The 13,823-nt window shown below is 34.1% G+C and overlaps 1 protein-coding gene across 5 annotated transcripts in view; it reads left to right on the top strand.

The window, feature by feature from the left end:
• The window catches only part of VPS13C (vacuolar protein sorting 13 homolog C), a 165,730-nt gene that overhangs the window by 98,923 nt on the left and 52,984 nt on the right, over nucleotides 1–13,823 (top strand). For all 5 annotated transcript variants that reach the window (XR_012919788.1, XR_012919789.1, XM_076004438.1 and 2 more), the window contains 8 exons: nucleotides 497–650; nucleotides 1,487–1,599; nucleotides 4,266–4,435; nucleotides 5,693–5,937; nucleotides 7,100–7,329; nucleotides 8,622–8,714; nucleotides 10,795–11,160; nucleotides 11,535–11,621. Coding sequence is in view for 3 of the 5 variants with exons in the window: in XM_076004438.1 (XP_075860553.1) it covers nucleotides 497–650; nucleotides 1,487–1,599; nucleotides 4,266–4,435; nucleotides 5,693–5,937; nucleotides 7,100–7,329; nucleotides 8,622–8,714; nucleotides 10,795–11,160; nucleotides 11,535–11,621 (1,458 nt within the window). In the remaining 2 variants the exon portion in view is untranslated. The remainder of the gene's footprint in view (nucleotides 1–496; nucleotides 651–1,486; nucleotides 1,600–4,265; nucleotides 4,436–5,692; nucleotides 5,938–7,099; nucleotides 7,330–8,621; nucleotides 8,715–10,794; nucleotides 11,161–11,534; nucleotides 11,622–13,823) is intronic.

The raw sequence follows: 13,823 nt of genomic DNA, 5'->3' as shown, positions 1-13,823 counted from the left end.
GTATGTCCAGATGCGTATGTACTGAGATGAGGAGCTACATAGCAGTAGAGAGTCTTTTTACTTTTTTGGTAGAGACCAGAAACTGAACAGCATTCTTCCTGTATTGAGTTTGGAGGGAAGTAAATAATGTAGAAGAAGGAACCAGTACTGGGTGAGGAGAGAGAGAGGTAGAATGGAGATGGGAAAATGGGGAAAGGGGAAGAGGCACAGGTCCAGGAACAGGATGGCATAGTAACAGATAAGGCAGGGACAGTGTCAGAGTGCCAGAGGGGGCTTGGGTATGGGTGGAAGTAGAAGTGTGCTTACACACATTAGACAGGGTGAAATGCTTCTAGCCTGGTATTTGTGGTTCTCTCTCTTATTCTCTTTCTTTCTCTGTCTCTCTTTAAAATAGGCGAACAATTAATGTGAGAAACCATAAATTGACACAAAGATACTATAGTCTGCATTTTTTATTACTTTACGTTAACAGATTATTGGTGGTTTCTTTTAATAGGTTGCTCTCAGTCAAGATGACTTGACAACGTTAATGAAAATTTTGCTAGAAAATCTTGGAGAAGCTTCTTCACAGCCAAGCCCTACACAGTCTGTGCAGGAAGCTATGAGAGTGAGAAAAGTAGATGTCCCTAGTGGACTTGACCTCCTCAAAGGTATACATCGATGAAGATGTTTTGCTTTTATTATGGAAAAAACCTAGTATTAATGTCATATTTATATTTAGTGATGTTTTTCTTTTTTTGTCAGATGTAATGTGGTTTGAACTGATTCAGTATTGTACTGTTTACTGTGGAAAATCTTCTGGGGCTGGGGCTGCTTCTTGAAGGTCCCAGGGAAAGAGGTAGCTGGTGGTATGAGAGCATTAAAAAAGCACAGCAGCCTGAGCCTATGTATTATAAGGATATCATCTCTTTTTAGCCATGAAAATATTAACCTGTTTACAGTCTAATAACAGACATGATATTCATATCTATGACTAAATGATGAAAAACAAGTGAAATAATATTTCACATCATCTGTTTGAGAAAGTAACAAGAAACCTTATATTTTAAAATGACTGACTTCAAAAGGTTCAACGCTTTTAATAGTTCAATTTTAATGATCTGAAAATTTGTTTTATGTATCTGACTGAATAATTTTCCAGTACAGCCAGGTAAGTAAAGCTGTTACTATGCAATAGTAACTATGCATTTGCTACAGCGGGAAGGGTCACTTTGTTGCCTGTGTGATACATATTTATTCTTTACTTGTGCAAACTAAATTTGCTGAATTCACTAGGCAGTGAGGTGGTATAATTTAAGAGAAAAGTCAAACTAAGCATGCAGTGCAGCAAGGTCCTAAGATAAGAGAGAAAAGGACCTTCGTATCACATATCATACTCAGATGAGTGAACCATGAGAAAGGTATTCTTGCATAGTAACAGCTTTACTTAAAATCTCATACCTACTTAAAAGTTTTTTAATTTTCATATTTGTGTTTTAATCATCAGAACAGGAAGACTTGACAGACTCAAACCTTTCTGTGGACCAGAATGTCACTCTCCAGTTTGACTTTCACTTTGAATCTCTTTCCATTATTCTTTATAACAATGATGTCAACCAGGTATGTAGTACATTTCTATAGTTAAAAATAAATCTTTAGTTCTTTACATTCAGCTTTAGAATATTGACTTTTTTTGATGTGACTATTAAGTAAAAATTTTAATATCTGTAAAATTCTATTTGGCCTGTAGAATATGCACTGTTCCTGCACTCTGTCTTTACTTTGTTAGTGTTTTTAATCTCAACAAGGCTAAGGAAAAGCGTTTTATTCCTTTTCAAGTAGCATAAGCACCAAAACACATTTTGATTGATCACTAATACAAGGATTTTATATATGAGTGGTTAATTAAATGTACATTTTATTACATGGCTAGGTATATATAACTATTTAAGAAGAATAATTTAGTAGTGGCTTTGGAGCCTTAGATGATTATTTTTAAATTCATGATTATCCATGATATATAAGCATTAATTATGTATCCACTGAATAAATGTTACATGTAGTAATTATGTATTTAGGATGCCAGTTAAAGAATTGAATAAAAGTCTTGTGTCATAGTGACTTTGTATTGATCATTTGTTATTATAGTCCATTTGTATATGTTTATTTATGTTTTGTATTGTTTTCTAAAATATATACAATAGTTACTGTTGAGTTTTGGTCTAGTATATGTCATTTGTGCAATGAACTACCTTAATTTCTAATGTTTAATATTCATGAAAACATCATAAAATGACCTTATAGGAAGTGAACAGTTAAAAGTATTCTTCATTTCACTTAAAGTGCCATCATTTTCCTCGTTCCTCAGCCTTAGAATTTTGCTATCTTCTTTTACTTCTTTCTTTGTTCACCTTCTTTCTTTATTTAGATACTGAGTACTGTCAGTTTTTTCTTTGAATGACATTATGTTCTTTTCTGTCAATTCTCACTGCTGCTTTATTTGAGACTCTTCTTAGCTCATGCTTGTAATCCTGCAATGGCTTCCTTGTTTGTGGCTCTTTTTCCTTTCATCCATGCTAGATATTGGCACAAGTTCAGTTTACTAAATGAATCTCCTATAGCCATTTCCAACTTCTCAATCTACTTAAAAACATTCAGTGTTATATTATTTGAATTTCATCTCATGGAAAAAAAAATCAGTTGCTCCAAATTGTCTATATGGGGATACCATATCAGTAACCTCATCAGGAAAACATTAGTTTGTTGTGATCAGTAGATGTGTCTGAGATCATTTCTATTAATGGCTACAGAAGAGAAGTTTGTGAATTACTTCTGTTTTTTAGAAATTAAAGGCATTCAAAGTTTGTCAGTATTGTCATTCTGACCCTACTGTCTTGAGGTAGAAGAGGTACAGAGTTCTGACCAGTGTCCTAGGGATTGCACATCACGAGCACCCCTTTTAAACACATCGTGCTCTCTGATGAGCAGCTGTGATTGGTATTTTTTTCTTCCCCGAAGGTTGTTTGTTGATTGGTTGGAGCTGGGCATACTTGGAGAATTTGAAATTATATGTTACAGTAGAATGAAGATTGAGCTTCTTTTTCCTATAAATAAAAGTTTAAATATTTAGTTTGGGATTTGGGACCTTGATTAGACCTCTGTGTTTCTTTCCAGCCTTATTCCCTACCATTCTTTAATTGCAGTATTCAAGCCTACTCACCCTGTACCCTGTGCCCTCAGACCATCTTGAGCTGTTTGTTGATGTTTTTTCCCCCATATAGTTTGTCTTCTTTTACCCTCTTAGCCTATGTGATCCCCCTCAGCTTCCAAGGCTCAATGAAGTTCTCATCTTCTTCTTCTTCTTCTTTTTTAGAGACAGAGTCTCACTCTGTTGCCTAGGCTAAAGTGCTGTGGCATCAACCTAGTTTATAGCAACCTCAAACTCCTGGGCTCAAGCAATCCTCCTGCCTCAGCTCCCTGACCCCCTTCCCCCACTCCCAGAATAGATGGGACTACAGGCGCTCACCACTACACCTAGCTAATTTTTTTCTATTTTTAGTTGAAATGAGGGTCTCGCTTTTGCTCAGGTTGGTGTCAAACTCTTGAGCTCAAGAGATCCTCCTGCCTTGGCCTCCCAGAGTGCTAGGATTATAGGCGTGAGCCACCAGGCCCAGCCTCTCATCTTCATGAGTTTTTCCCAGCCCACCGTGATCTATTTGACGTCTCTGTGATTCTGCTATTTCTACTCTTTACCTAACCACTTAATATCCATCTTGGAATGTGAGAAGATATAAAAATTACTATATGTCACAAAGTATTTGATCATTTACAACTTACAGAATTTCCTTGTGCATATATTTCTATTTTATTGTCCTGAATTAGGGTATATGCTCACTGACATCACTTCCTATGTCCTGTCCTTTCTCATAAACCTCATCATTACATCACGGTGGTTTTGCAGAAGAGCTCATTAAATATTTTAGTTTGATCGATTGACAAAAATATTACCTGACTATTTTTATTTGCATAAACTGTAAATCAGATAAATCTTTATATAATTAACCGTTGTTGAATACCTGCACACGTATATATGTATTTGTTTGTTTGTACCTATATACTCATAAATATGCATATTATCCTTCATCCCATTTATGTCTTTTAGCACCCATACTTTTAAAATTTGTGAGATTGATTTGCCTTTGAGCTCTGAATTAAGTAATATGTTTAAAAGTAATTACATAATATTTAAAGATAACTGATTCTTTTGCTTGAAAAATATCCCACAGGAGTCCAAACTTTCATTACATAATGACACTTTCCGGCTTGGTGAACTCAGACTACATTTTATGGCCTCCGCAGGGAAGATGTTTAAGGACGGCTCAATGAATGTCAGCATTAAACTTAAGACGTGCACCCTTGATGATCTCAGAGAAGGCATTGAGAGAGCAACATCGAGGTTTGTCAGCTCTGAATTTGCAATACATTATTTAAGGTTGACAGGGCATTTGGCATTGCTACCAGGCATTGCTAGGCTAGGGATCATCAAAAGAGATTTCTGTCTTTTGGTCTTACTTTCTTATTTGAATGGCATCAAAAAGTAGTGATAATTAGATTCAGCTGCTTTAAAGTTTACATTAAAGAGAACTTTAATAAAAGGGAGTACTGTCTTAAAAATGGGAACTAAGAGAATGTAACAGTTTTAATAGTTAAATCTACATGGGAGAATATGTTGGTAATATATTTTTCTAAATTCTCCCCAGTAGAATCATTTTTTTAAAAAGCCTTCAAGTTATAGCCTTTCCTTTGTCTTATTATTTTGTTCATGTCTTTTAAAAATAGTTCTGCAGAATTTCTTTCAAAGTTTTGATAGAAATAGAATCCCTAGCATATTCACATTATCAACCCATTTTTGAAACTTATGTTAGTCCCCTATAAAGTGGGAAATTAATTATATTTTTACTTCTTTGTCAAATAATGAGATACATGATATTTTCTACTTGATTTTTTTGGGGAGAAACTGTGTTGCTTCTTAAATTTGGACTCCATTAAATACATACTAGATATTTCTGAGCCCTTTGTTTTTCTGAAAGATCAATAAATGAGGAAAGAGTGCCATCATGCAACTAGCTTTTCCAGTTTGCAAATTTCATGTCTGGGGTAGCTGTCATAGCTCTTTAAGCAAGGGTGATAAGTGCTATCCTCTCTTTGGTAGCAGGCTCTCTCCAGCACATGTGAGGATAATATAGGGGGAATTATCATTGGGGACACTTGAAAAATACTTGCTGATTTGAGTTACATTGAATACTTTTGGATTCAAATTTTATAGAATAATATTTGGAGATAAATTCCTTCAGGGGAGGTTTTATTTCATAAAGTAATATGAAAAGGTTGTCTTATATTTTGTGTGACCACATTGATGTGTTCTCTTAATTGCTCAAATTCCTTTACAACATCATTGATTTGTTTCTGTAGTGTTGCACTATAATTATAAAATATTCTGTGATTGCTTAATAACATGGGGCTTGCTTTGGAGATTAGGAGACCGTGTCTTGGTTGCTAATGGGTAATGAGATCCAGTTAACACTGACTTGTTTTCTATTTAAACTAGAAACTGAAAGGCAAAAGAAAGATTATTGAGTTATATAGAAAATTTTTAATCTTTTTAATTGTTTTAGCAGAAATAAAATAATGAATGGTATATATATTTTTTCAGAATGATTGACAAAAAGAATGACCAAGATAACAACAGTTCTATGATTGATATAAGTTACAAACAAGACAAAAACGGAAGTCACATTGATGCTGTCCTTTACAAGCTGTATGTATGTGCCAGTGTGGAATTCCTGATGATTGTGGCAGATTTCTTTATCAAAGCGGTGCCTCAGAGTCCAGAAAATATGGCAAAAGAAACACAGATTCCAAGGCAGACTGTCACAGGGAAAGTTAAGACGGAGAAAGGTTAGCAGAATTTATCTGTTGTAGATGACAACTTGAATATTTTAACAAAAGTTACAAAAGGGAAAAAAATAAAGAATTTAAGAATGTAAAATGAGTTTTTCTTTCAGATTTAAACATGTTATATATAAAAACTGTAGTACACAAACTTTTTAAAGAGAGATATGCAGTAGAAATTGGATTAAGGGCCAGGAAACTCTGCTCTTGTTCCAATTGTGTGAGTAACATTTCTTTACTCATCCAGAAATAGAGGTAGTTAATCTGGGTCAGTGGTTGGCAGGCTGTTTTACAGGAAGGGAAACTTTTTTTTAAAGAAAACATTTTGAAAATTCTAGCACATTGAAGAGCAATTGAAATAAAAAAAGCAGAAGGTGGGGACATTGGAGAACCCAGCAGTACTCCCCTGGATATCACCTTAACTGCCTAAACTATGTGGAATAGTTTGAAAATGTCTGGTCTTAGATGTACCCTGAAGTCACTTCAGTTCTATATTTCTTTTATTCCAGCATTACCAAGTAGATCAGTGATTTTCTTTAGGCATTAAATTAGGCATTTTTCTAATATATAACCCAGCAAAATTGGAAAGCTAACATTTACTTGCAAAGTAAGAATGTTGTATATTTATTACTTTTAATGTTTCTTAAACAGTGATCATATCTGATATCTCTGTATTCATACATGCCTTGAAAGTATTTATACTATAGGTTACATGACATTGACTGTGGGCTTTGGATAAAATGGAAGTAAACACGTAACAATAGTCTATTTACTTATCAAGGTCTCTTTTCCTCTTCCTGATATTCCCCCATCCAGTTTTCTCCTCCTAGCCCCTGCAACATAGCATTGCATATTTGCATGTGTGTATGTATATACACACACACCGTAATTCTGACAAAAAGAACTTCAAAATAAGACTATTCTTGCTAGGTCAAAGTGGTAATGATCTTCTTGGGACAGGGATCAGATTGCATTATCTTGCACAGTCAACATTTGTTAATAATTGTTTTCCTCAGTATTATTAATATTAATAACTAATAATTATATCATTAATTTCACCATACTCATTAAGCAGAATATTTAAAACAACTAAGCAACTTGTAGATAACATATAGTCAAGTGATAAGATTTATTTGAAACTCATTTGGTTCCTGTTGTGTTTCTTCAGATGACTCTGTAAGACCAAACATGACTTTAAAGGCCACAATTACAGACCCAGAAGTGGTATTTGTCGCCAACCTGACCAAGGCTGATGCTCCTGCTCTGACGGCCTCATTCCAGTGTAACCTCTCTCTATCAACATCTAAACTCGAGCAGATGATGGAAGCTTCTGTGAGAGATCTGAAAGTGCTTGCTTGCCCTTTTCTCAGAGAAAAGAGAGGGAAAAACATTACCACAGTAAGAGTTATTACCTTGTATTCTTTTTTCTTTTTTTTTAATTTTAATTTTTTTTTTTTTTCAATATTATATGCACAATATTAATATTACCTTGTATTCTAATCTTAGATTGAAGAATAGCAGAGATGGTTGATTCCTAGAATCCTAGAATATGAAACCTCTACAGAACCTTAGCGATTATTTATTACAAACTTGGGGTTTTACAGATATGGATGTTGAGTTCCAAACATATTAAATGACTTAGCCATGGCACCTAGTGTCGGAACTGGGGACTACCTCTAGATTGGTTTTGTTTTCTTATACTATCTTCTGTTGAAAAGTATTTGAATTTTAGTACCAATCAATACTCTTTATCGGCTGTTTCTTTTGTTCACCATAGTATATCCAATGAATGAATAGAATGAAAAAATTAGATTTGAATCATGTGACCAAAAGAGATATAGTTTGCTATTATTAAAAGTTAATTTCAATTATGTTTTTATATTATTATTGAAAAGTGATTTTAATCAATTAACTTAATTACTGTAGCAATTTTTTAATGTCAATAATTTTACTATATAAGAGGCTCATTATATTATGTGACTCATTTACAGTGGTACAGATTTGTGGGCAAAGTGACTTGCATAAAGAAATACAGTGCTAGGCTTCATCTATACTTTATTGTGAAATATTCTTTGATAGGACCACCTTTTGACATGTCACAGAAAGCTTATATTAATTATTCCATTAAAAGCTCATCCTAATTTTTAAAAAGTGACAGTTATGTCAAACTAATTACCCTATTCAGTTAAGCTGCAAGGTTATTTAATTTGTATCTTTAATGATATATCTATCTACTTTGAAGATTTGAAATTTATTCTAATAAGGACCTTATATGATATTCAGAACTGACCTGTTAATCATCTAGAAACTGTTCATTACCTACCTTACTGTAGTCTTTAGATCATTTTTATAGATATTTCAAAAACATATTTTACAGAGGGCATCATTTAAAAATATCTTAGCAAAAGGAAACATTTTAAACTTCTGATAGTAAATGCTTATTATTAGTTAAGGATTTGGCAAGAAGAGATTCATCAGAACTGCTTAAATTCCTTTAACAGTGTTTGCAGATTTATCACAGTTCAGAAGAGCCCTCACAAGAGATCTTCAGCTAACTTAATGTCTTTTTGCTTTTAGTAGTAGACTGTATAGTTAATAAGATCCCAATTTAAGACATGGTTCTTGTGTGTATTACATATATAATGGATCTATTACTTAAGGAAATGTGAATTTCATTTATTTGTTTCTAGGTCTTGCAGCCCTGCTCTTTATTTATGGAAAAATGTACATGGGCTTCAGGAAAACAAAATATAAATATTGTGGTTAAAGAATTTATAATTAAGGTTAGTGCCTATCATATTCTTTAATTCTTATTCTTCTAACAATATTGTATATTTGCAGTTACTTGACACAATATCTTTTGGCCTCTCTCAGAAGACAGGCTGAAATCAATTTCTCTCTGTCTAAAGGACACAAAAATGAGATGGTTAATGTCAATAATGGTAGTAGTTTTACTTATATAGGTCATGACCAGTGGTGACTGAACTATGGCTTAAACTCATTTCTTTTGAAGTACCATGTAGGCCAGGCACAGTGGCTCATACCTGTAATCCTAGCACTCTGGCAGGCTAAGGCAGGAGGATTGCTTGAACTCAGGAGTTTGAGACCAGCCTGAGCAAGAGTGAAACCCCTTCTCTACTAAAAATAGAAAAATTAGTCAGGCATTATGGCACGTGCCTGTAGTCCCACCTATTCAGGAGGCTGAGGCAGGCGGATCACTTGAGCCACGGAGTTGGGGGCTGCAGTGAGCTGTGATGACACCACTTTGAAACCCAGGGCAAAAGAGTGAGACTCTGTCTCAAAAAAAAAAAAAAAGGAAATTGAAGTACCTTGTAAATAGCAATGTAGTTTTTTCTCAGTATTTTAAAATAGTGGAAGTGTTAGATTATATTTTATGAATGGATTTATTTTTTAAAGATACAGAGTAGTAAATAGAGAGAAAATTTGAATGTGCATGTATTTTCTCTAAGGCATTAGGTTGGATGCTGGGAGGACTTTCCATTTCTTTGTACATAAATTGATTTATTGATTCAACAAACATTTTTTGAACTTTTACTATGTATAAAAAATGTCCTGTACAAGACATTGGGTATAGATGGTCCTTGCCTTCAAAAAACTTGACCTATGTTGGAGAAAGAAGTAAATCAGTGATTATAGCTTTCAGTGCTGGAGGCATGCACAAGGTACAGTTGGTAGCGTATGCAAGGCACCTTTAATTCAGACCAGGCCATCAGGGAAAGCTGTCTGGAAGCAGGACTACTTGAACTTTATTTTGAGAGTTCAGTGAAGGTATATGGAGAGGGAGGGGACAGAAATGATAATATGCACAAAGGCAGAGGTGTGAAAAAATTCTTTAAGGACTTAGAGGGGGGGTCCCATGTAGTTGGGGAGAATGGTGTGGTGGAGTTGTAGGAGTGGGAGCATTAATTATCAGTGACATTAATAAGTCAAGGAAAAAAAAGTATCAGTTGACAAGTAAGTGATATAATTTTACCTCCTTAGTATATTAAGTGAGTAAGAATTATGAGAAGTAGACAATAAGGAAACACATTTGACTTATTTAACTCAGGATTGCTCAAACTTTGGGGAATTCTGGGTAGCTGATTGAATAGGCACTAGGCCATAAAGAGCTCTATACACTAAGCTATAGAGAGTTTGAATTTTATCCTTGAAGTTATGAGAAGTTGCTGAAGATTGTAAACATAGGAATGCCATGCCCAGATTTAGATTTTAGAAAATTATGCTGCTAGCAGTTTGGAGGGTAGGCTGAGAGGGTGCTGACTAGACATGGAAGATATCATCAATGTATAACTAAGGTATAGTGATAGGAATGAGGAGAGTGAGCAAAGCTACTAACCAAAGATAATAAGAGGTAGAACTTGCAGATCTTGAGGAAAGTCAAGGAGATCCATGATTTACAGCCTTCCTGTTTCAATAAGACAAATGAAAGCCCATCTGTGTATATCTTGATAAGGAGCAAACACTTTGGTTTACTTAATGCAGTTGATGTGTAACTGATGTGTAACTGAATTGATGTGTAACTGAATTTTTTATTTTTAGCCTACATTTGTCTATTCACCTAACACTACTTTGCTCTGAATTGATTGGTTTAATTTTGGGTTTTGACTGTTGACATATAACCTTAGTTACTTAATTTTAGGTAACCTTAGCAGAAATCAATGATACGTGGTTAGTTGACTTTACACATGATTTTGTGTGTTTTCTCTTGTTTTTCTTAGTTACGAATTTAATATACTTAAATTTTTAATGAGTTACTTTTTAACTTTTTTATCATGTATATATTATTTCTTCTCATCAGGGAAATAATTTATTTTGAATATTTTTCTGTTTTCTTTTTTAAAGATTTCACCCATAATTCTTAATACTGTGATGACAATCATGGCTGCTATGTCGCCAAAGGCAAAAGAAGATGAATCCAAAGATACATCTAAGGAAATGGAAAATCTCTGGGGCGTCAAATCTATTAATGATTATAACTCTTGGTTTCTTGGTGTTGACACGGCAACAGAAATAACAGAAAATTTCCAAGACGTACAACATCCATTGATAGAGGAAAATTGTGCAGTTGTTGTGGAGTCAATTCAAGTTACCTTGGAATGTGGCCTTGGGCATCGAACTGTCCCCTTATTATTGGCAGAATCTAGGTTTTCAGGAAATATTAAAAATTGGACTTCCCTAATGGTTGCTGCTACTGATATGACACTGGAGGTATGACCACATCATTAATACCTTCAGAGCCAACTTTTTGATAGTATGATTACAAAATTAAGATATGAACTCTTCTTGTTTGTTCATGGCCACTGCAAGTATATATGTAAATAGATAATGTATTCTAACATTTGATTTGTTGATGTATGGTGTTATTTTTTGGTTGTTATTTTTTAAAGATTCTTTTGCAGAATAATTTGTTCATGGTAGTAAAGTTAAGAGAATAAAGGAAAATACACTTTAAATATTATTTGTGTGGTTAGGTGGGTTTTTAAATGGTTATGACATATAACATTAATTACTTAATATTTTTTCCTACTGGTTACATGATTAAAGATGAAAGACTTGCTTGTTATCATTTTGTGCCTTTCCAGGTTCACTATTACAATGAGATCCATGCTGTCTGGGAGCCACTGATTGAGAGAGTAGAGGGGAAGAGACAATGGAATTTAAGGCTTGATGTAAGGAAATCTTAACATATCTTTGTATAGAGTGATACTGTACATATCCATCAACATTTTTTAGTTCACTGATTCTCAAGATGTGAGCCAGGATCCTTGAAGGGAATCTATGAGGTCAGAAAACTCTTTTCATAGTAATACTCAGACTTTATATTTCTCTCATGAGCATACAGTGGAGTTTTCCAGAGACTATGTGAATGCAATATTGAAACATATTGAATGCAGAGCAGAAGTGAGAATTTATCTGTCTTCTCTTAGGGCAGGCACTAAAGAGATTTTCATATGCCCCTCCTTTCACTATATTTTTAAATATAATTTTTTATTAAACATGTTATTTATATTAATGCATACTTTTTACTTTAAAATGAATATTAAAAATGTTCTCAATTTTAATTTCTAATAGAGAGTGTATTGGTAGATTCAACACATTAATGAAGCTCTTTAGGTTACTCAGTGAGTTTTAAGGTGAGACCAGAATATTTGAGAACTGCTCTTCTAGTTCATGAAACTCTTTTATGTTATCTCTTTATGGTATTTCTTGAGAATACTTCAGAATTCTAGATACTGAAGCACATTTTTTTCAGATTAACAGGAACGTGTTAGTAAATTGTCACAGCACACCTTTCTGGGGCAGCCAGACTGAGGAGTCAGGCACTGAAATTGACTCCACAGATTTTTCTGTTAAAGAGGAGTCACTTAACCTGTGTTCCAAGTAAAGTAGAAGTAATATTCTGACCGATCTCTTTCTGACATCAGGAGGCTAACAAAATGTTTTACAAAGCTTTTGAAATGCTATTAGAACAAAAACTGATGGAATCTGATGGCTAGTTGAAAGCTTATTATATTACTTGTTTGAGGTGTTATTGGTAAAAAGTAGAAAGAAGAAAACTTATTTCTAGATGGTGACTCCAATAAGGATCAATTAATTTATATATTTTTCAGTTTTTTAAAATTTTTAGTTATTATGGATACATAATAGTTATATATATTGTGCATAATAGTTGTATATATATTGTAGAATACATTTGATATTTTGATGCAATGTGGCATACAGTGTGAATCAGTGAAAACAGGGTATTTGGGTTTTCCATTGCCTCAGGTATTTAACATTTGTGTTAGGAACACTCCCATTCTACTCTTTTAGTTATTTTAAAATATACGAACTTATTGTTGATTGTAGTCTCTTTGTTGTGCTATGAAATGTGGTTCATTCTAACTATCTGACTATATATTTGCACCTGCTAACCATCCTCACATTATCCCCTCCTTCTCCTTCCTTCCCAGCCTCTGGTAACCGTCATTCCACTCACTATCTCCATGAGCTCAATTGTTTTTAATATTTAGCTCCCACATATGAGTGAGAACATGCAAGATTTGTCTTTCTGTGCTTGGTTTATTTCACTTAAAATAATGTTCTCCAGTTCCGTCCATGTTGTTGCAAATGGCAGGATTCATTTCTTGTGGCCATATAATATTCTGTGGTGTATATGTACCACAATTTCTTTTTCCATTCCTCCATTGATGGGATATTTACAACATCTTGGCTATTGTGAATAGTGCTGCAGTAAACATGGGAGTGCAGATATCTTTTTAATATATTGATTTCCCCTCCTTAGGATATATACCCAACAGTGGGATTGCTGGTTCATATGGTAGTTCTATTTTTCATTTTTTGAGGAGCCTCCCTACCCTTCTCCATAGTGGTTGCGCTTATTTACATTCCCACCAACAGTGTACGAGCGTTCCTCTTTCTCCACATCCTTGCCAGCATTTGTTAGTGCCTGTCTTTTTGATAAAAAGCCATTTGAATTGGGGTGAGATGATACCTCATTATAGTTTTGATTTGCATTTCTCTGATGACTAATGATGTTGAACATTTTTTCATATACCTGTTGGCCATTTGTATTGTTTTCTTTTGAGAAATGTCTATTCAGATCTCAATAAGGATCAATTTAGACTTCAGAGTCATCTTAAGATTGCTCATCAATACATAATCACCAGTTAGGCAATGGTGAATAAATATAGCTATGCTTTGGGCAGTGCACAGGAGACAGCTATTATAGCTAAGTTTGAGTACTTTCATGGCACAATTCTGAACCCGTACATAGACTATGCACTGAAAGAAAGAATGCTGATCTGTATGATATCGAAGTGAAGCATTGAATATTTTTGAAAATGAGACTTTTGAGATTATAAAGTGAC

Source organism: Microcebus murinus, chromosome 6, assembly GCF_040939455.1.
Source record: "Microcebus murinus isolate Inina chromosome 6, M.murinus_Inina_mat1.0, whole genome shotgun sequence".
Classification (NCBI taxonomy): domain Eukaryota; kingdom Metazoa; phylum Chordata; class Mammalia; order Primates; family Cheirogaleidae; genus Microcebus; species Microcebus murinus.
The sequence above is the reverse complement of the archived record's forward strand: the minus strand, read 5'-3'. Positions and strand labels throughout refer to the sequence as shown.